The sequence below is a fragment of the Meleagris gallopavo genome, chromosome 4, assembly GCF_905368555.1.
Source record: "Meleagris gallopavo chromosome 4, MGAL_WU_HG_1.1, whole genome shotgun sequence".
NCBI classification, from domain to species: domain Eukaryota; kingdom Metazoa; phylum Chordata; class Aves; order Galliformes; family Phasianidae; genus Meleagris; species Meleagris gallopavo.
The window spans coordinates 68,769,819-68,792,687 of NC_139407.1; the positions used below are offsets into that span (position 1 = coordinate 68,769,819).

Sequence of the window (22,869 nt, forward strand, 5' to 3'; positions counted from 1 at the left end):
CGCCGAGTAGGTATCTGTTTCCACCCGTCCTTCTCTCTCAAACAGCTTTGCTTTTTTTTTGCCCTTTGCAGCAGCAGGGCAGAGGCTCCTCCACTGAGCAGTGGATATCACCTTGAATGGTGATACAGGGAATGGTTTTAAACTGAGACAGGGAATGGTTTTAGACTGAGACAGGGCAGGTTTAGGTTGGATATTAGGAGGAGTTTTTCACTCAGAGGGTGGTGAGGCACTGGAACAGGTTGCCCAAGGAGGTTGTGGATGCCCATCCCTGGAGGCATTCAAGGCCAGGCTGGATGTGGCTCTGGGCAGCCTGGGCTGCTGGTTGGTGACCCTGCACATAGCAGGGGGTTGGAACTGGATGATCATTGTGGTCTCTTTCAACCCAGGCCATTCTAGGATTCTGTGGTTGAGTTTGATGATCTCAGTGGTCTTCTCCAGCCTTATTGTTATTGTAACTTATCCAAAAAAGGCTCACAAAGGGTAAATGGTCTTTGAATTGTTATTTCCCAATGCAAAGCTTTTTGTAATGCGAAGTACAATAAAAAGAGAGGGAGGGAAAATGCGAATATTGCTTAAAGCACTGTCAGAGTGTCTCCTGTATGCTCTGATCAGGTGTGGTTTGCTTTTTTTAACCCCTTGCTTCTAAAAAGAGTTGTTCTGCCCTTATTTCAGGGGTGTAGTTGGGGCTTCCATTGAGACTTTTTGTGGCTGTTGATCAGCAAGTGCTCTCACCTGCAGCTGTTTCTTACCGATACGAGGAAGGAGTCGTATCATAGCATGTCTTGGGTGCAACATTTCAATTACTGGAGGTGCACTTTGCCAGGCATGTAGTGCTCCTCTTGTGATTTGGAAAAATGGAGCAAAGGAATTTTTTATTTTTTATTTCATTTTTGTTTTTTTTTGCAATGAAGCAATCTCCAATGTGTTTTATTTTCTAATTGTTCACATGTCAGTATTTTCCTAAATGGAAAAATATTTTTGCATTACAATTCTAGCACTGTTACTACAGAACAACAGCCTCAAATGGAGATGATTAAAGGTAAATGATGTGTATTTGCTGTCACTGGTTGGCATAACAGCAGGGTGAATGGGGTTTTCTTTTCAGGCCTTGCTTCCCATCAGGGCTTCAAGTAAGCACCATTCCTACCTCCTATTCACACTTTGACCAAGTCTGAACTTCTGGAGCACAAGAGCTTCAGTTGGGATTGTATTCTTTTTAATGCAGTTCTAAAATTGGTAGCACAAAGCCACGGTATGGCTATTGACTGCTAATTTTTATGTGAAACTTCCCTAGCTTGAGACTACAAATAAAACACTCATCCTGACAGTGCACCCGTGTTTGGTCAGTGTGAAAACACGTCTGAATTAAGCAAGCTCCCAAGTTCTGTGCAGCAAATTAGAGGTAGAACGAGGTTTTGGGGCTTGTTTGGCAGAGCATTATCTGCTTGTTGACAAGTCACAATGCTGCTCATGTAGAAATAATTCTGTCTCCAGAGCAGTGAGAGTGAAGAGCCCTGGGAATGCACCTGGTTTACAGTTCACGGTGGACCCGTGTGGATCGCAGGCAGGAGGCAGCTCTGAACCAAGCCTATAATAAATGAATTAACTGTGGCTTTTACTACCTGCTCTCCGTGTGTGAATTGCTTATTGATTATGGTGCCAACCTGCATTAAGAGTATGAAGTCCTTTGCCTTATCGAGGTAGGAAAGTGGCTGTGCAAATAGCATCTAATTTCATTTGGGTTCAGGAGCAAGAGCAAATAGTGGTAGGTTTAACCCACATTTTGTACAAACTCCCTAAAAGTATCTCATTTCCTCCAGAGGGATCTGGACAGGCTGATCGATGGGCTGAGGCCAACGGGATGAAGTTCAATGAGACCAAGTGTTGGATCCTGCCCTTCTGTCTCAGCAGCCCCATATTGCTGCAGGCTTGGGGCAGAGTGGTGCAGAGCTGCCGTGGGGGGAAAAGAATCTGGTGGTGTTGGCTGACAGCTGATCGTGAGCCAGCAGTGTGCCCAGGTGACTGAGAAGGCCGATGGCATCCTGGCTTGGTGTCAGCAGTAGTGCAACCAGCAGGAGCAGGAGGGGATCGTCCCCCTGTACTGATACAGGTGAGGCTGCACCTCGAGTGCTAAATTCAGTGTTGGTCCCTTGCTGTAGGACTGACATTGAGGCCCTGTGGTGTGTCTGGAGAAGGGCAGTGGAGCTGTATGGGATCTGAAGCACACACGGGTCTTAGTGGCTGAGGGAACTGGGATGGTTCAGTCTGGAGGAGGCTGCAGGGAAGCATTGTGGCTCTGTACAACTCTCTGAAAGGAGGTTGGAGATTGGGGTCGACCTCTTCTCCCAGGTAACAGCCATAGAATGAGAGGTGACGTCCTGAAGTTGTATCAGGGCAGGTTCAGGTTGAATAGTAGGAAACATTTCTTCTCCAGAAGAGTGGTAATTCACTGACACAGGCTGCACAGGGAATGGTGGAGTCAGCATCCCTGGAGGTGTCCAAAAACTGTGGAGATGTGGCACTGAGGGATGCTGGCATGCTGGGGTTGGGTTAGGGTTGGACGCAGTGATCTTTTCCAACCTTAACAATTCTGTGATTCCTCCCTGATGCTAAAAGGGGCTGTTGAGAAAGGTGTGGATGGGCGATTTTAATGATTGCCTTTGGCCATGTCTGCTCTCCAGGATTTTGTGTGTTTGCTGTCCATGAAACGCTTTTGGATTTTATATTAAAACACTTCATTGCACATAACATGAAATAGAGGATCAAGTTAAACTTCTAAATTAATGGCCCGGCTTTTAGAATGCTGAGTGTTCATTATTTATCAATCTTCTTTCTTCTTTGGAATACCTGCCCTTCAGACTGGTCATCAAGGTAGAGGAAAAATAAAAAATAATGATGTGATTTGTTATGTGGTTGATAATGAGTGTTTAAATATTGCTGATCCTTGATGCTTTTGAGGTGTTACTGCCCATTAACCCACATTTGAAACCAGTGGCAAAGGCAGGGCGTGCTGTGCTGTACCTGGGGCAGCTGCTGCTTTCTCACCTGTAATATTTAACCAGTGGGGAGTGGCTGATATGCTTTAATCTTACAGCAAAAAGTTCAGTCCCAGGGAATGCCATCTCTTGGTTTGAGGCTTGTTGGATGCTTGGAATGCAGCTTGTTAAGCTGGAGGTGGGAAGCACACCCCCTAAGCAAAGCAGACGGAGAATTGGAGGATTTCCACTTTCTCTAAAATAAGGATTGTAATTAGGGGAACAGTTTTGATAACAAACCGGTTTGAACAGCCTGGCTTAATCTGAATGAAACCAAAATGCTTTGAGCAAGTTTTGTCTTCCTTCTCCTAAATCAGACTTGAATAAATAAATTAAATAATGAGATGCCAAAAGCTCAAAATAGTGCTGCCGAGCTCTTGGCAAGAAAGAAAGCATCCATTTCTGCAGGTGGGATAGAGGGGAAAACATTTGAGTCTCCATCCTCGTCCTGCCTTGACTTTGAGTCGATGTGCAGTGACAGCTCTCCTTTGACCCTGAGCTCAGGATAACAGTCTGGAGAGCTGGGCAGCCTGGTCTAGTGTTAGATATGGAGGTTGTCAGCCCTGCCTGCAGCAGAGGGGTTGGAGCTTGATGGTCCTTGAGGACCCTCCCAACCCAAGCCATTCTATGATTCCTGGGAATTGCCTTTGCTTTTTGTTCTCCAGAGAGAGTTTGCAGCTGTGAGTGCTGTGATGCAGGAGGGCTGTAAGGTGACCTGTGTCATGGGAGCCATACCTGGGGGAGCCCTGCAGTCCTGGTGCTTGGACAGGCTCAAATGTGGGACTTGTAAATTTGAAAATTGCAGAGAAAACATTGTATGTCCTCTTATTTTATTTTTTTCTGGGCAATTAGAAACTGTTGCAAGTGAGTATTGCAGATGGTAGCCAAGTTTGTAGAGTCCTTTGTGAAACATCTCCATCATGTCAGTGGTTGCAAGTATCAAATCTGAAAATGCATCTGCCTGCCTTTAAATTAGAAGACAGCAGCCATGTGACTTCCTGTTTATTCTTTGCGTAGGTAATCTTATCACTGAATCATTAAGCTTAGAAAAGACCTCTAAAGTGATCAAGCCCAACCCATCCCACCATGCCCACTCACCATGTGTCTCTGTGCCAGATCTCCAATCCTGAAGACCTTCAGGGATGGTGACTCTACCACGCACTGGGCAGCCCATTCCAGTGCCTCACCACTCTTTTGGAGCAGAATTCCATCCTAATACCCAACCTCAACCTTCCCTGGTGTAAGTAGTGGAAGACCAAAATGGTTGCAGGAAATACGTGCCTCCAGTGACCTGTATCTTTGTATTACATGTCAAGGAGAGATTTATTACTATGATTGCTTCACTCCTTATCCCTTTTTCTATAAATGAGCTCTGGCAGATTAATTTGAAGTGCATCAGACAAGAGGAAATGGCTGACCTTGTGACGCATTGGTGCCATTCACCTTTAATTGTTGGAACTGCTGGGGTTGAGCACTCGATGTCAGTGAGTTCCACCTTCTACTCCAGAGGACTCTGTACAAGTGCTTCTCTTTTGCCATTCAGGAAGGAATAATTGAAGTCTCATGGCTTATTTTTTGGTAATTTGAAAGCAGGAGGGAGCTCTTAGAGAGTGTAAGGGTGCTTGTAGTATTACTCTCTCATATTATATACTGGGACATCTTGGTGATGAATAGAGGTAATGAAATGGCAATCATAGAATGGCCTGGATTGCAAAGGTCCACAATGATCATCTAGTTTCAACCCCCCAGCTATGTGCAGGGTTGCCAACCACTAGAAGCTGGGGCAAGGCAAAAGCATTCCTGTTTTTCTTGACAAAAAGAGGAACAGAGTCAACAGAGCAACGTTTTGTGCAAAATATCTCGTTAGTGTGAATGTACCTTTCCTATAGATGTTACCAAAATGAGGAAAGAATTCGTGATAAATAATGATGTAAGATTATTTTTTTTACCTTTCCCTGAGATGTTTAGTTGAGAAGTGGCCTTTATACCATGCTCAGTTTGGTTGTGAAGTGAGAGGTTATTTCCAAACTTTGCATAGGCAGTGTTGAGCCATTGCCTTTGTTTTTGCTGCTACAAATCTGCTGGGAGCAGATGGAATTTCATTTTTTCCCACTCCCGTCCAAGAATAACTCCTTTATGAGGCATTTCAGAGGCAGTGGGAAAGGTGCATATGGCAGGTTTGGGGATGGAAATGATGAGTTTTGCAGCTACACCTGCCCCGGGGGTGTTCCATCTTGCTGGATGGCTGCAAGTTCTGCAGACCTGCCACCGAAATGCCTGGAGGATGCCCCCAGTTGCCTTATTTTCTAGATTGACTCCAGCATTCATTATGTAGCTTATCTATTGGGTCAGTTGGACTCTTCTTCAAAACCATTTTGTTTTTAAGACGAGGTTGCATTTCAAGGCCAGGCTGGATGTGGCTCTGGGCAGCCTGGTCTGCTGGTTGGTGACCCTGCACATAGCAGAGGGGTTGGAACTGGATGATCATTGTGGTCCTTTTTAACCCAGGCTATTCTGTGATTCTGTGATCTGTAGATTAAGGCGTTGGCTTACTATAAGGAAAGAAGGAAAATAAACTTGTGTGCACACCCGCCCTCAGTGCTGAGCAGTCGGTGGGTTGGTGGCTGTGACCCTCCCTGCACTGCTGAGCTGTTCGTAGACAAACTGCTCACGGTGCGAAGGAATGCTAACAGATCCTGGGTTGCAAAGATATTTTGGCATGTCTGTTGCTAAGGCTGCATTGACATAAGCCATAAATTCTGCATTATGTGCAAATCACTGCCTCGTTTCTAAATTTTCAGCATTAACTCAAAAAGGAAAGTTGTTTCGTAGAATCATAGGATGAATCATAGAATGGCCTGGGTTGAAAAGGACCACAATGATCATCCAGTTCCAACCCCCTGCTATGTGCAGGGTCACCAACCAGCAGACCAGGCTGCCCAGAGCCACATCCAGCCTGGCCTTGAATGCGTCCAGGGATGGGGCATCCACAGCCTCCTTGGGCAACCTGTTCCAGTGTGTCACCATCCTCTGTGTGAAAAACTTCCTCCTAATATCCAACCTAAACCTCCCCTGTCTCATTTTAAAACCATTCCCCCTTGTTCTATCACTATCCACGCTCGTAAACAGAAACAAAAGAACACAACAGCTTCTTGGTCTTTGCATGGTTAACATACGTGTAAAAGTACTTCCTTTTTTTTTTTTTTTAAATTAGGTATGTATTTTAGTGGTGATTAGTTTCTTTCTTTTTTTCTTCTTTTTTCTTTTAAGCTTTTCTTGCAATTTCCTGCATTCCAGCAAAGGAAGCAGCGCTGGGCTTAAATACCTGTCTTGTATGACTAGGAAAGCTCTCACAGTGATCCAGATTTAATGATCCTGATTTGGAGTACATTGGCACAGCTGCCCAGGGAGGTGTTGGGGTCACCATCCTTGGAGGTGTCCCAGAACCGTGGAGATGTGGCACTGAAGGATGTGGTCAGTGAGCGTGGTGGGGATGGGTTGGGGTTGGGTTTGGGGATCTTAGAGCTCTTGTCCAACCTCAGTATTCTTTGTTTTAACACTTGTAGCAATGTGAGGGATGCCAGTGTCAAGGCATTGATGCTTCTAGGCCCAGGAAAGATGAGGATGAGTTCTGATGTTTGTAAATCAATCTGTGTCTTCTCATGGAGTGGAGATCGGTTGAGTTATTGGGCACTGTTCAGATTTCATTTATTTTCCTAAGCTCTTTAATAAAAAGTGATGCTTTGAGCAGTGTGGGCTTTCTTCATTCTCACAGGATGTCAGTGGAAAAATTGAGGCTCGCTGGTGGACTGAGCTGAGTGTGGCTCAATCACTATTACCAGCAGTAGAAGTTTTGATTTAAGGCACTGAGCTGAATTCATCAAATCTACATCAAATCTGGCCTTTTTTCTCCATTCCTTAAGCCAGAATCACAGAACTGTAGGGGTTAGAAGGGACATCTGGAGGTCCCCAGTCCAACTCCCCTCCTGAAGCAGCTCAGGAAGCATCCAGGTGAGTTGGGATATGTCCAAAGAAGGGTCCCTCACCCCTGTGGGCAGCTGTGCCAGGGCTGTACGACTCCCAAAGGAGAGAAGCTGTTCCCTGTGTTCAAATGAAACTTCCTGAGTTCCAGTCTGTGCCTGGTGCCCCTATGGCTGTTGCTCTGTATTTGAGTATAGACTCTAAATGGACTTGCATCTACTGGATGTGAAAAGCATCATATCAAAAATTCTGTTCCTCTACAGTGGCAAGTAAACGAGGGATTTGCAGATCATTCATAGAGTTCATCTTTCAGAGGATTTTCAGCAGTTTTTTAACGTTCCCTAATAAAAATCCACATGCAGAAGCATTTGCACATCTGGATTTTTTCACAGTTGTACTTCACAGACCTTGTAAGGAGCAAGATTTCTTTCACAGTTGAACACGCAGGTTGGTGTTAATACACAGACGTGCTGGAGTTGCATTTGATAAGAAATTACTTCTTTACGTGCTTTTTCCCTACCTTGTTTTCCTTGTGTGTGTGTGTATCTTGTTGACAAGATCACAGAATCACACAATGGCGTGGGTTGAAAAGGAGCACAGTGCTCATCCAGTTCCAACCCCCTGCTGTGTGCAGGGTCACCAACCAGCAGCCGAGGCTGCCCAGAGCCACATCCAGCCTGGCCTTGAATGCCTCCAGGGATGGGGCATTCACAACCTCCTTGGGCAACCTGTTCCAGTGCCTCACCACCCTCTGTGTGAAAAATGTCCTTCTAATATCCAACCTAAACCTCCCCTGTCTCATTTAAAACCATTCCTTCTTGTCATATCACTATCCACCCTCATAAACATCCATTCCCCCTCCTGTTTATACGCTCTCTTCAAGTAACTGGAAGGCTGCCCAGAGCCTTCTCTTCTCCATCATCTCCAAGATGATCCTTTTATTCTATTATTTTATTTTATTATTTATTCTGCCTTGTACTCTTTCAGGTAATGCACTTTAAGGGAAGTTTTGAGGCCAACTATATCCCCATACAGCACAGACATACATGCTTTTGATGACTCCTTTTGCCAAGTTTAAGTTTAATGCACAGTGCTGATTTGGGCTCCTGTGGATTTTGTGCTATTCCTGCTACACGTGGCATCCTGGAGAACACTCAGCTTATTGATGGTATAAATAGGCTTTTGGATGTACTATTAATCTGTTTCATTTATAAACGGTGTTTTCTTCCAAGTTTGTTTTTGGATGCTTAGTTGTCAAAAGCTGCGTTTGTGCATCACTGATGTCAAGGAGCAGAATTGAAACCTGTGCGGCTTCCTGCACGTCATCAGTGTAAAAGCTCTTGTGAATATTCAGTAAAAGCAGCAGCAAATCAATGTAAACAAATCCAGGCTGCCCCAAGCACGTGTTTCAGCCTGGATTCCTCTTTCCCTATCGATCTCCTGCACTTTACATGACCTTTTCCACATGGCTGCAGCCAAAAGACTGCTTTAAATGTGTTAGGGATTGGCATTGTGTAGGTTCACAAAACCTTCTCTGGATCTTAGGATGTCTGTGTTTTATTTCTTTTGTGATCAACACCTGCATATCTGCATCAAAATCCTTTTTGCAGCTCAGAACCGAATGGATGTTAACTTCTACACCAAACTGTTTGCTAACTTGCATGAATTTTATTATTTTATTTTTCTTTTAGGAGCATTTCCCAGCAGGTAACACCGCTTGGAAATTTTTGTATGTCAGGATGAAATAAAAGGAATTATTTCAAACCCACATTAGGAAAGTGGGTCGGGTTGTGATATTTATTTATAGAATGTCTCAATATTTTCATTTTCCTTTTTTTGCCACAAATGACTGATCTTTGGCTTTAGCTTTCTGTAAGTGCTGCTGCTGGTTGCTGTGTTCTACATCTGGCCTAGAAATCAGCAGTGCTGGATGTAGGCAAGCTTGCAGCTGGACTGAAAGGGACCTGGATGGTGAGGGTCTTCTGCTCCACGGGGGTGAGCTTAAGCTCCTTTCATTTCAGTGTGACACTGGCTGGAAGCTGAAGTCAGCAGCTCAGCCCGATTTCATTCACAGTACAGTACGTGTACCACCAACAGATTCTTTTTCCTGAGCTCAAGAGTAGGAATGGTGACTTGAGAGCTTATTGAAATCAAGGATTCTTCAGCGAGGAGAGAATATTGATGTGCCTATTGCTCATCTGGAACAGGGTTGGTGGCTCTGCTGGATCTTGATGGTCCTTGAGGTCCTTTCCGACCCAAGCCATTCTATGATTCTATAATCATTCGTGTTTCCTTAAGCCTTTGAGCTAGCAAGATCTGGACTAATTTCTGTAGGTATCTTTACTCTGTGTAGACCAAAAGTGTGTGTTGATTTGTTTCTGTTAAAATTACACAGATTGTATTTTACCCTTAGACAAGTTAGAGCTCCTGGATGGATGAACTCGTTGATAAAAGCAGAAATTCTTGATGTAGAATTTTGCCTAGAATTAGCTTCATCTTTATTTTCTAATCAGAATTTTAGTAGTACACTGCTGTATTTTTTTCTGTACTTTCCACCAGATGATGAATTTAGATAACAAAGCACTCGGGTTGGATATGAGGAAACATGTCATCTCTAAAAGAAAGGTCAGGCATTGTCACAGCTGCCCAGGGAGGTGGTGGGGTCACCGTCCCTGGAGGTGTTCCAGAACAGTGGGATGGTGGTCAGTGACAGATGGGATGGGTCGGGCTTGGAGATCTTAGAGGTCTTTTCCAATCTGAATGGGTTCTATGATCCTCACCCCCTTAGCTTACATTGAATACCTTGTATATTACATGAAGCCAGGCAGGATCTTGGATAGTGCAGTGCATTTGTTTGATCATCTGGTGGCAGACCTTGAAGAGACCTGTCTGGCTCAGGAGCTCTTTCATCATCAGCCTTTGATGATTCTCTTTGAATAACGTCCTTTCTCCGTACTTTCCTCTTGCAGGGAGCTCAGTTTGGGGTGATGCTGAAGCAATTAGTGTGGGGTGAGACTGTGAGAGCTCTTGGCCAAAGGCTGTAAGGATTCTTGTTCTTAAGGATACTTCTCTTCCTTTTCTTCTGCCAGGTTAGATGCTGTGTGAGGCCCCAGATCTATTTGTTATTGCTACAATCCAGCAGCCTCCAGGCCCACCGGCTAATGATGGGAGTTGAGTCGTTTTAGGCAGGGTGAACGCTTGCAGCTAAATTATCTTCATTTCAAAGAAGTAGGCCAAGAGCCAATAAATGGGTTTGTGAACAGATGGGGAAAGCATAGAGCAACTGTTAGACCAGCTTCGTAGACAACTGCTGGAGCTGACACCGCCTGCACGGCTCTCGTCTCAGGTACAGGAGCTGGGTGAAGGTTGGCTTCAAAAAGAGGAATCCAAGGGCCTTTCAGCATGGAAATATTTCCACATATAATACAGACACTGGAGAGAGTGTTTTGAAAACAAGCACTGAATCAAGATTGGGATCACAGAATTGCTGAATGGTTGGTGTTGAGCTGTGGAGGCAGAGATGGGCGTCAGGATAATGGTGATAACAGAGCAAAGCTGCAGAAATCTGCACCTCCAAGATACTGCTTATTTTAAAAAAGAGGATTCTGTGGGGTAACAGTGATATTGTTGTTTTTTTTTCTTTTTCCCTCAGTCAGTTTGAATGGGAAGAATTTAGTTGATAAGATTTGGATTTACACAGCAGCTTGGATATTCAAGTCAACAGAGACCCGAGCTCATGCACGGAACGGAGCCATGTGCTATCTGAGATGGGGCTGGAAATAAAGGTAGAAGGGTAGGAAATACAGATAGATAGGAATCTAAACACGAGATGACCTCAATTTGACGTTAGTTGCTGGACCAATTTAGGAGCTAGAACATCAGCTACAGCACGTTCCTCATGCCATTGTTATTGCAATGTCTGTAACCTGTGCAAGTGGTGAAGTGGTGATGTCTTTTGGGATCTGGCATGGATTTTCAGTGCTTGAATTGGCATTGGAGGAGGGAAGTCAACTTTGTTTCTGTTGTCTTGAATGATGACCTGGGTAATGTGATTTGTTATGCAATTTCTTGATGGATATAATATCCTTAGCCTGCAAATAGAAGTTGTAAGTAAGAGAGGAAGCAAATGTCTTCCATAAAGAGGAGTTGAATCACAGAATGGCCTGGGTTGAAAAGGACCACAGTGATCATCTGGTTTCAACCCCCTGCTGTGTGCAGGGTCACCAACCAGCAGCCCAGGCTGCCCAGAGCCACATCCAGCCTGGCCTTGAAAGCCTGCAGGGATGGGGCATCCACAACCTCCTTGGGCAACCTGTTCCAGTGCCTCACCACCCTCTGAGTGAAAAACTTCCTCCTAATATCCAACCTAAACCTCCCCTGTCTCAGTTTAAAACCATGTTTGAAAAGCATTAAAGTGAGTTTTCAGATGAAATATCATTGAAGTTTCTTCCCCTCCCTGGCAGGAGAGTTGGTTGGACACACGAAACTTGAAGGGATTAATGAGACGACTGGGAAGAACTGCAGGCTTGGGTTGGTTTATTTGGGCTGAGGAGGATGGTTTGAGATCAGCCCTGATGCTGAAAGCAGGCCAGAGGCAGTGGCAGCAGGCAGCCTCAAATGGGACAGCTTTGGGGGGCATTTGTTTTTGGTGACAGCAGAAGAACAGAAATCAGGAATGGGAGCCTGGTGCCAATCATAGAGGGGCGGTGTTGGAAAATAACTTGGTTTCTAGCTTGGTGACTTCACGATTTTTAAGCCTGTAGGAGCTTTTGTGCTTTCTGATCTCTCCTAGGCTGCAGGCATCGACTCAGGCTTGTTTGGAGCTCAGCATCTTGTTGGATTCAGGCAGATATTTCATTAACAAAGGGATTTAGCATCAGTGGCTGTGTGGATATCTTTCACCTGCTGTAATTTCTCTGACTCTTCTCTCAGACCTTGCTGGGCTTTTCAGGCTCTGCCCTTATCTCTGATCAGCAGCCAGGAAATCACCTCTCATATCTTAGAAATGTCCCACAGAAGGGCAGAGCTCACCTCTCCTTTGAAGAAACTGTGTTGCCTGTCTTAAATTAACTGTGTCAGTCACTGTGGTTTTTTTTTGAAGCAAGACAGCTCTTTACCCTCAGTTTAGCAGAACCATGGAAGGCAGGATGAAGCCAGGTGCCATTCAGTGCAGAAGGTGCTCGTTCCTCTTTGACCTCCTTGGGGAAGACAGGCAGAGAAGCATGGAGAGTTCAGATGGCTGCTGAGGAGTGTCGTCTTGTGGGGTTGGGACCTTCAGATCCACCTCCCAGGGGTGAAGGACACAGTCTTGGGCTTCCTGAAGTTCACGCCCTGGAGTGCTGGAAGTCACAGGTAGAGCTGTCTTGAACCTATTGCAGAAATGGTAACAGCATGGAGGACCGACTGCGAAAGCTTTGGAAGAACAAACTCTTGCATGAGTTTGCCCACCGTGAGGAGAGATCAGCAGAACTTTTGTGAGAACACAGAGTTGTTTGTGTTCTTTGGTTGGGTACCGATTAGGTTAAATCCTTATCAGACTTAATTTGGCAATGATGCCATCTGTGCAAAGTATGGAAGAATGATTTCGTTTGAGCTGTACGTGTAGTGTGGGGATCTTAGGTGTTAGAAATTCATGAAATACATGCATGGATGTTGTTTCTCTCTTTATTTCATAGAATCATAGAATGTCCTGGGTTGAAAGGGACCACAATGATCATCCAGTTCCAAACCCCTGCTGTGTGCAGGGTCACCAGCCAGCAGACCAGGCTGCCCAGAGCCACATCCAGCCTGGCCTTGAATGCCTCCAGGGATGGGGCATCCACAACCTCCTTGGGCAAGCTGTTCCAATGCCTCACCACCCTCTGAGTGAAAAACTTCTTCCTAATACCCAAACTAAACCTCCCCTGTCTCAGTTTAAAACCATTTCATCCTGCTTGTGGCTGATTGCTTTCCATGGCCATACACTGGGACATGTAGGAAACCATAGGATATATCAGTGTGTGGTTTTTGTGTTTACTTGGTGTTCTTTTAGAAAATGAGCAAAGCTAAGTTGTTAATCAATTCAGGGTAGAATACCATTGTTCTGTAATAGGCTGTAGCAGCCCTCTCTTTATTGGGTGCAACTTCAAATTAACCCAAAACAATGGCTTCTAATTGTGATGTTGTTGGAAAAGAGAGGGGAGAGAGGAGGAAAACTCACTGTGTGCATCAGTCTCTAGTTTTAGCAACTTCAAAATTAGCATGAGCAATTGATTTTTGGGGTGGGTTTTTTTTTTTCTGTTTTTAGCAGAAGGAATCTCAGGCGGGAATGCTGGAGTTCTTCTGTCACACTGTAAGCAATAACTGCAGGATGAGGGGAAATGGTTTTAAGTTGAGGGAGGGGAGATTGAGGTTGGATATCGGGGGGAAATTCTTTACTGTGAGAGTGGTGAGGTACTGGAACAGCTGCTCAGAGAGGTTGTGGGTGCCCCGACCCTGGAGATGTTGAGGGCCAGGTTGGATGGGGCCCTGGGCAGCCTGGTCTGGTATGAAATGTGGAGGTTGGTGGCCCTGCATGTGGCAGGGGGTTGGAGCTTGGTGATCCTTGAGGTCCCTTCCAACCCTGGCCATTCTGTGATTCTGTGAAGCAATGGAAACCAATGAGATCTGCTGAGAATCTCAGGCAAAATTAAATATATTCAACACCTCACTGCCAGCATGCAGTGTACCTTTAATGTTGCAGTGTATTGGAAAGAATACAGAATTTGGGTGGTACTGTGTGGAGCCAGGAGTTGGACTCATCGATCCTTATGGGTCCCTTCCAGCTTGGGATATTCTATAATTCTATTAACAACCTCAAAAAATGATTTACTCTGAAGCTACGAGCTCCTTGGTGCTGTTTAGATTTATTAGATGGTAATTAGAAAACAGCTTTGAGTCTTCACCTCATTGTGCAATTCATGGCTCTGTAGGGACTTTGTCAGTGCACAGTAATTTCTATTTAACAAATACACACATCTAGCATTGCTGACACTATTAAGAGCCTGGGTGAAAATCAGTGAGGAATCGACATCAGCTGCGAGGAGCAGTGGTAGCAATGGTAGCCCTTCGTGCTAATATTGATATTTATTTTAAAATCTTGGCTTTTTAACCAGAAACATGCACGAGTTTTTCCACTGTGGTGGTGGTGGTTTTGAAGTCAAAGTCGTCGCTCTGGAGGAGTTCAGTGCTCTATCTGTGATTTGCTAAAAGCGTTATCTTTGCACTGCGTGTATTTTTCCACCGTGCTCACCCATCATAGAGAGCACCTGAAGGACTTTGCTGCTTTCTTTCTATAAGGTGCAGCACCTTCAGGCCGAGTTGTGCTTCTGGAGAGTACCATCATGGGCTGTCCAATTAGCCAAGGAAAATGGGAGTTGGTGCCTCTCCAAACTGTATGGAGTTGAGTTTGCATTTGAGCAATAAAATGATAAATACGCACAGTAAATTCAAGGACTTGAGAATACTGGTGGAAAATACATCATAGAATCCTAGAATGGCCTGGGTTGAAAAGGACCACAATGATCATGTAGTTCCAACCCCCTGCTATGTGCAGGGTCACCAACCAGCAGCCCAGGCTGCCCAGAGCCACATCCAGCCTGGCCTTGAATGCCTGCAGGGATGGGGCATCCACAGCCTCCTTTGGCAACTTGTTCCAATGCCTCACCACCCTCTGAGTGAAAAACTTCCTCCTAATATCCAACCTAAACCTCCCCTGTCTCATTTTAAAACCATTCCCCATTGTCCTATCACTATCCACCCTCACAAACAGCCATTCCCCCTCCTGTTTATACACTCCCTTCAAGTATTGGAAAGCTACAATGAGGTCTCCCCACAGCCTTCTCTTCTCCAAGCTAAATCTTGGAGCTGTAAGATCCTTCTCAAATCCACGCTAGAGGCATTGGGAAGCTGATGTGTCCAAACTGTAGTATCAGCTGTGGGGATGTGGCACTGAGGGATGTGGTCAGTGGGGTGGGTTGGGGTTGACCTTGGGGTCTTAGAGGTCTTCTCCATCCTTTATGATTCTATGATTAGAGTTAGGGTTGTATGGTTAGGTCACGGTTGGACTTAATGATCTTTAAGGTCTTTTCCAACCTGAGCAATTCTATGATATTCTCAGGATTTCCCATCTGTAGCACGAAGTAGGGTAAAAGACCTCAAACCCTGGTGGTGTTGGCAACAGGTTGCACACGGGTGTAGGACTCTTTTTGGTGTACATCCTGAGAGCAGCCCTGTGGGCATAGCCCTGCAAGTACCGTGGAAATGTCTCAAGGCCTTTGCTTTGCTCCTGGAGTGCTTTTCCTCCCCGTTACTCACCCATTCCCTTTTAAAGCCATATCTGGAAATTCATAGATATGAAACCAAACCAGTATCTGCCCTGGTTATCAGTGCTCACAAGTACTGAGCATGGCAGCATCATGTGATGTGAAGGGAAACTGAGTTTGTTTGCTTTTTTAACTAGAGATGGAGATTAATATTGCTTCTTGTATTGAATATAAAGATAAAATTCCAGGCTGTACTGCTTATTTTTTGTTTCTATCTGCCTTGGAGCATATCTCTTCCAGTGTTTGTACAGCATCCTACCCACCCCAGCAGTGAGACATTGCTCCAATTTCTTCTCCTTTTGGAGGTCTGAACTTTGATTTTACTATTATTATTTGATATCCTTTAGTTATCTGTAGTGGCAGCAGCTTCTAAAGCTTTGCAAGGAATCTCAGTAACTTACAGGTAGGTATTTAACAGCATATCAAGAAAATAGGATTGGTTATTCTATTTTTATCTGTTTTTTTTAACAAAATCCTGTGGATCGTTTTTGTTTTTTGCCATCATATGATCATAAATGATATGGATGCTGAGATGCTCTGAAATCAGACACGGCTGGTGTTTAAGGGTTGTTTTCTTGTAGCGTTGCTCTCGATGGCATTTCAGTGGTGAATGATTTAATAATTGTTGCCAGAGAAAGTTGTTCAAGGAGTTTGCTGAGCAGAGGCTCTCTGAGAGCTTGGCAGGTTGCATAAGGTTGTTTTTCAGCATGCAAGACTTGCTCAGGTTTCCAGAGTCTGTTTGCTCTTGGTTGCATGCAAAGTGCTGTCAGCACTGAAGCACTGACGTGGTCTCATTCCTACCCTTCCATGGTTATTACATATTACAAAAGGACTAGGTGCTGTTTTCTACAGTTAGAAATTTCCATCTGTTTTTGCAAATTCCATGCCAATAGATAAGTAATTTGAATTTTCAAAGATACTGAAGCCTTAAAATGTGGTGTGAGTATCATAGAATCATAGAATGGCCTGGGTTGAAAAGGACCACAGTGATCATCTAGTTTCAACCCCCTGCTATGTGCAGGGTCACCAACCAGCAGCCCAGGCTGCCCAGAGCCACATCCAGCCTGGCCTTGAATGCCTGCAGGGATGGGGCATCCACCACCTCCTTGGGCAACCTGTTCCAGTGCCTCACCACCCTCTGGGTGAAAAACTTTCTAGTGTCTATCGTAATGAACCTTGTGTAAACCTAAAACAGGGAAGATGCTGAACAACCATTTTGACCTGGTCAAAATACTAGATGATAACATTAACGGATCACCAGAAAGAAACTAAGCAAAAGATTCCAAGTTATCATTTCTGGGATCTCCTGGTCTTGGTTCCTTCCTTCATTTTTCTTTCAAATTTGATTTTTCAGAGTGTTTTTGTCTGACTGAAGCTGTTCTAAGTAGGACAAATGGAATTTGCTAGGGGGCTTTGTGCTGGTGATGGGGTGTGTAACATCCCTGGGTAGGAATCCTCCAGTGCCAATGCTCTGTCAACACATGGTGGTGGGATGTCCTCAGGTGCTCCTTCTGTTTCCCTTCATCTTTCTCAGGGGATTTGTTTTCAATGGGTTTTGCTTCACTTGAGCATTTTGTGAAACTGATCTGGAATTGATAATTAATTTCTCTGAGCTGGGAGCGTGGCTCCTGGTTTTGTCATCGAGCCATGGGTCTCTGTGCTGAGGCCAGAGATCTGAGTGCCTGGTTTTGGGGAAGCCAAGTGGTAGAAGGGATCTGTTGTCCTAAACTCCAATTAAATGCCTCTGCTACCTTTTAGATAATGTGGTTGTCCTCTCAATTGTCTGTGATCTTTGGAGAAAATGTTGAAATCATGGAGAAGATAAGTCATAGCCAAAGCCTGTGTGTTGCTACCTTCAGGGAAGGCTTGGGTTGGATATTAGGAAACATTTCCTCTCCAAAATAGCAGTCAGGCACTGGCACAGGCTGTGCAAGGAGTGGTGGAATCACCTTCACTAGAGGAGTCCAAGAGCAGTGAAGATGTGGCACTGAGGTTCATGGTTTAGTGGTCATGGTGGGGATGTGCTGGCGTTGGCCTTGGGAATCTTAAAGGTCTTTTTCAACCTTAATGATTCTGTGATTGGTTTTGTGCCACTGTGTGTGTGTTTGGCTGTTAAATTTCCAATACGAGTGATGAGGATGTGAAAGCAACCTTTGCATGTCTTTGGTCACTCTTTCCAGTCTCTGAGTTAGGCTTTTCTGGTAGAAAAACCAGCACTTTTAACTCGTTCTCCAAGGACAGTCATCAGAAAGCATGTAGACTTGAACAGGAAAATCCCAATTGATTCATGTTGCATTGTTTTTAAGGGTTCTTCAGAAGGTGAAAACCTAGCGACAGATCTTCTAAATTCAGGATATCCTTAGTGAATGTTGTAATTTTGAAGACTAATGCTTGTGTTTATTATTTTTTGTTTACAGACTCACTGAACCTTCAGGGTACGTAACGGATGGGCCTGGAAACTACAAATACAAAACAAAATGCACCTGGCTAATTGAAGGAAGGTGAGTAGAATCAACAGCTCTGCTTGCAAACAGTGTTGCTTTTGTTTTTAGATCTCATCATCCTTTTTTTAATTCTTTTTTTTTTTTTTTTTGCTATTCCTAAAACTACATAGGGCAGCACTTAGTTATTCTTGGAAAATGGGTTTGTTTTGTTGTTGTTACTGTTTGTGCAAATTGCTTCCTGAATTTATGGCTTCCTGGTGTAAAATCTGCTTCGCTTTGAAACCACGTGGAAAATCAGAATTAATGCACCTGTGTAAGTAAATAAAGGTTTACTACTAATTCAACCATTATTGTAGTGGGCCATGTCAGGATTCAGTCCGTATTCAACTTTAGGCAGTATGAAAAGAAAAACCAACACAGTTCAGGCTCATGGAGAGACAGTCTATGTAATGCTGCACTTGAGATTTTTATTTTTTTTTTTCACATGAACTCCAGAAGACCTTTGCAAAGATTTGAACTGGGAAAAGTCCCTTAGACCTCTCTTTATTTCTCTGTTGCTGTTTATTTGATCTTTATATTGCTTGCAGTGATCTCTTGCAGAGGTTTTAGCAACATCCCATATAGTGTGTACCGTGACTGTCTTCTGATGAATGGGGCAGCAGATAAAGGGTGTTTTCCATAGTAGCATGACTGTAAAATTCATCTTTATAGTCCATATAGCTTTGGTTGGTCAGTTATGATGCTCTACATTAACAGCTATATCTTAGATCACGTTCCATACTGTTCCTTGACACTATAAGCAGACTGGTTTGTGGATAGGATCACGTCTTCTGAGAGCACAAACTACTTCATTTACATTTAACACCTTTTATACTCAGGTCTCTCAGCATCTTGGATGTTTAGAACTTAATAAAAGACCAGGGGTATGTTTTTCTTTAGTCTTCTCTTTCTTTGAGATGCCTGGTGGGTGGGAGTGGAATGGTATTCACTTCATCCACTTCAGACATTTATTTTGGATGACTGATTTACCTTTGAATGTGTTGGGAGCTTATGTTTGGAAGGGCCAAGATGTTCCAGAGATCCATCTAGAGCACTGCAACTGGGGACCTACCACCAGCTGTTAACTGGGAGGAGCCCAGTGCTTTGATGTGGTTGAGCTCCCAGTGAGATGCCCTAAGTGGCAACACCTCTTCATTTTTGCAGGTAGTAAAAATGCATTTGCTTTGGAATTACAAGTTAAAAAAATGTTTTTAAAGGATATTATTACAGACAAAACAGTCTCTGCAATTCCAGTACAGTCAACATGACCCTCAGAGCTTCTTATTTATTTATTTTTTCCTTCTGAGGATAATTTGTCTCGTGTTCTTATCGGAAAGGAAATGCTACTCACAGGTGGTTATGGAGTTAATGTCACCATAACCACTGGTTATGGTACTGGTTATGGAGTTAATATGGCGACATTAACTCCATAACCACTCCTTCAGCCTCTGCTGATCCCCAGAGGCTTCTTGGAGAGCTACCACTTTGTGAGGCCTGAAGTGAGACAGTACTGTTGTAGTCAGACATCCAGGGAGATGTCATTTTCCTGCTTCTGGTTGTTTGTAACCTACTGTCAGAAGATGGTGGTAAACAGAAAGACCACGCTGATTGAAACAGCTGAAATAGGCACCCCTGTGAAAATAGCCCAAGCTCTCTGCCAAATGTGACATTCCCAGAGAGGTCTGGACTTGGAAAACAGTTTCTGCAGAGCTGTTAAATTCTGCTAAGTGCCTTCATCTCGGTGCTAGCACACTGGTATATAGAGGGCTTTTGAGGTTAGCAAGTAAAGGCACAAGCTAAATAAGCAATTGAAGACACCAGATAAATTCAGATGTAAAGTAAGCCTCGTGTTCCTTACAGCACACGTTTCTTTTTCACACTGCTCCTCACTCCTGGCTGCTGTGTGTGCTGTGTCCTCATGCTAGGGGTGTTCTGCTCACTTCTCCCCAAAGGAAAGGCAAATTAGATGTGGTCCAGCCCAGGGATCCCATCTGAGTCTGAGCCTGAAGCCCCATGCCTTGCAATTCTGCAGACGAGTGCTCTCTGTTAATGAGTCGCTAGCTCTAATGTAGGTATTCTTTCTTTCTGCTCTAAAGCTTTTATTGATGAAGGATTCCACGCTTCTCCACAGCTGTCATGCCATTAAAATAGAAGCAAACCCCCTACAATTTCTTAGAGTGCTTTGTTTTGAAAAGACGAGCACTCTCTGTACTTTTCCTTCAGTGAGACGTTATCCTTGACGTCCTGCCTCTCTTTTTCCAAAGGCATGGAGAACATCAGCGTGCCTACCAAAAGGCATTCTTCTACAGAACAACTCCCTAAAGAATTCCTCTTCTGTTAGAAAGAAGGACTCGATGGCAGGCTGACATTGTATTAATTTCTTTGATTAGGATGAAGAGCGATTTCACTTGTACCCAAGGGCAGTATACTGTTGAGAAATCCTAATCATTTTCATCTATCCTTTTGTGGCCATGGGTAGGAAGAGGCAGCGTGGCTATGGATTCACAGCCTTTCATCTCAGGTCCAAGCACAAAGCTGATGGGGTTTTCACCCTCCCTGAGCTGAGCGTTAATGAGATTTCTGCTGTGGCTCTGGAGGAATTCTCTTTAGATGTATCTTTACGTGTGAGCAGTGAAATTAATGGTATCTAAATGTTCATTGCATTGTTATGGCTTTGTGGGCATCTCTTGTGCATTGAATGAAAGGAAGATTGGTGAGTTTTGGTATCTCAGCTACTCTTCCACCTCCTCACTGAGTAAACCAAACGTTTTTCCTGTTGATACATCTCAGGTCACACCTCTACATCGAATTGTTGAATGGTTCGAGTTGGAAGAGACCCTTAAAGGCCATCTGGTCCCGTTCCCTGCAATGCACAGGGATACCCACAGCTCCATCGGGTGCCCAGAGCTCCATCAGCCTGCCCTTGGGTGTCTGCACCTCCACCACCTCTCTGGGCAACCTGTGTCAGTTCTTCACTACCCTTATGTTTCTGATTTCCAGTTCAGAAGGACTTCTTTCAAAACGACCCTTCAAGATCCTGCAGAAGTAATAGGGCAATAAATTAATAGAAGAAAGCTTTCTACCAGCTTCCAGGCAACTAAATAGTCCGTCATAATTGTGTCAATCTGCAGAAAATCCCTTGAAGTAGAAAAAAAGGATTATTTAATGGTGGCTGTGATTCTTTACGTGTATTGTATGTGCAGATTTTCTTTGCTTACCCCTGCAGAGCCCTATCATTAGAGGTAAAGAGCAGTGGGCTGGTTGTGCCTGCTCTTAAATTTTTGCCCTTTGTGGTGGGGGAAGATTTAAGGACACAGTTGTTTTTCTGACTGTAAAGAATCTGTTCCCTTCATAACAGTGGAGCACGCACGCCAAAAATGAAAGCCATGACACTTTTGATGCATCTACATTTGCACTAACACTGTCTCAGTCTTGTTTAGAGGCATGCTTCACATTGCAGGAGCTTGTTAGAAGGACTTTGCTCTGTGTGTGGAGTGGCTAATTCCAAATCTTTTAATTCTTCATTTATTTTTTTTTTTTACAGGCCAAACACAATCCTGAGGCTTCGATTCAATCACTTTGCCACGGAGTGCAGTTGGGACCACTTATATGTGTATGATGGAGACTCAATTTATGCTCCTTTACTGGCAGCTTTTAGGTAAGTTCACTTTTTAAGAGTCTTAACTGTCAGCAGTGCTATTTCTTTAACTTGGAGCCTGAATCAGATGGGGCTTTTAGCAGCATAAATATGTTCCAGTAACCTAAATATATAATACTGCCAATACAGCACATACAGTGTTCTTTTGTGCAGTCATCGGCAACATCAACAATTATGGAGTTGTTTTTGCTTTTACAATGAACAGATCATGTTACTACACTGTAGCACGAAAGTATTAGTTTTTCCCTTCAAAATCCTGATTATTTTAGGCACAGTTATTGTCATCTGGTTGTGCTGGGGGTGATTTGGGGTGCTGGCTCCTTCAGAAGCATAAAACTGCCCCATTTATTGAGCATGGCTGTGACTTAAGTTCAGCTTGTGGCATGTTCACGCTGACACAAGGCAGAAGCCAATTAATCAATGCTGCAGCCATGTAGTTCTTACAGAACAGCATCTTGGTGTTAAGAAACAGCAGTGGTAAGTCAGCCTATAAACCTCCAAACTCTAACCTGAGGTTAAAGCAGAGAATGCAAACAAAGCATTAGGGCCATCTCTCTCCATTTGAAGAGAAGAAGAAACCACCTTTCTGCTAAAAAGAACCTGGAATCCCTCTCCTGGTATCATGTGCTGAATTGATATGCATGAAGAGGAAGAAATGTCATCTTGACTCATAGTCATTTTGCTCTAATCGAGGTAATTTTTAATACGCCGTTGAAAAGGTGAAATGATCGTGATTTGTGCCTGCAGTTCCTGGTGTGTTTTCCAAAAATTAATAGGCTTTTTAAATTGAGGTTAGAAGTAGTTCATAGCATGAACAATTACGGTTCAGACTTGAAAATCATCTGTAAATCACTGGGAAGTCTGTGCCCAAGGACAAGCAAGCGTGAGCTTAATACAATAACATTTTTGAGGTAGGAAAAAAACTCTTTTTTTTTTTTTTTTTTTTTCTAATTGCTTCTTTAGATGACATTTGAGTTTCATCTTCATTAGTACTGTGCTGTGTTGTTCACTAAACCAAGTTCAGGAAACAGCAGATGCTTCTAATTTTGATGAAGTGCGAAAAAGGCATCTGTTGAAAAATACTTTTCTCCGGTACAAAAATAAATGCTCTACGATTTCTCAAGCAGTGTTCATATTTTATTTATTTTCTTGGCTCATATTAAGTTTTAACATTAACCAAAGCCATCTTTTGCTCTTTGCTATTTTTACACCGTGCCGGAGGACTTGCAAGATTGAGCTTTGTACCTCTGGGCACTGTCAGCTTTCTGAGTTTGTTGATAAACACTGTAAATTCCTCTCAGGACTTTCCAAAGCTCAGCTTTTTTGTTGTTGTTGCTGTTTTTTTTTTTATTTTTTAAGCCTCACTTCTC

General features: G+C 43.8%; 1 protein-coding gene across 3 annotated transcripts in view; it reads left to right on the forward strand.

Moving 5' to 3' along the window:
• Positions 1 to 22,869, forward strand: part of ATRN (attractin) — a 151,755-nt gene that overhangs the window by 18,568 nt on the left and 110,318 nt on the right. For all 3 annotated transcript variants that reach the window (XM_085223755.1, XM_085223754.1, XM_085223756.1), the window contains exons 2-3: positions 17,776 to 17,859; positions 21,386 to 21,499. In XM_085223755.1, coding sequence (XP_085079881.1) covers positions 17,776 to 17,859; positions 21,386 to 21,499 — 198 coding nt within the window. The remainder of the gene's footprint in view (positions 1 to 17,775; positions 17,860 to 21,385; positions 21,500 to 22,869) is intronic.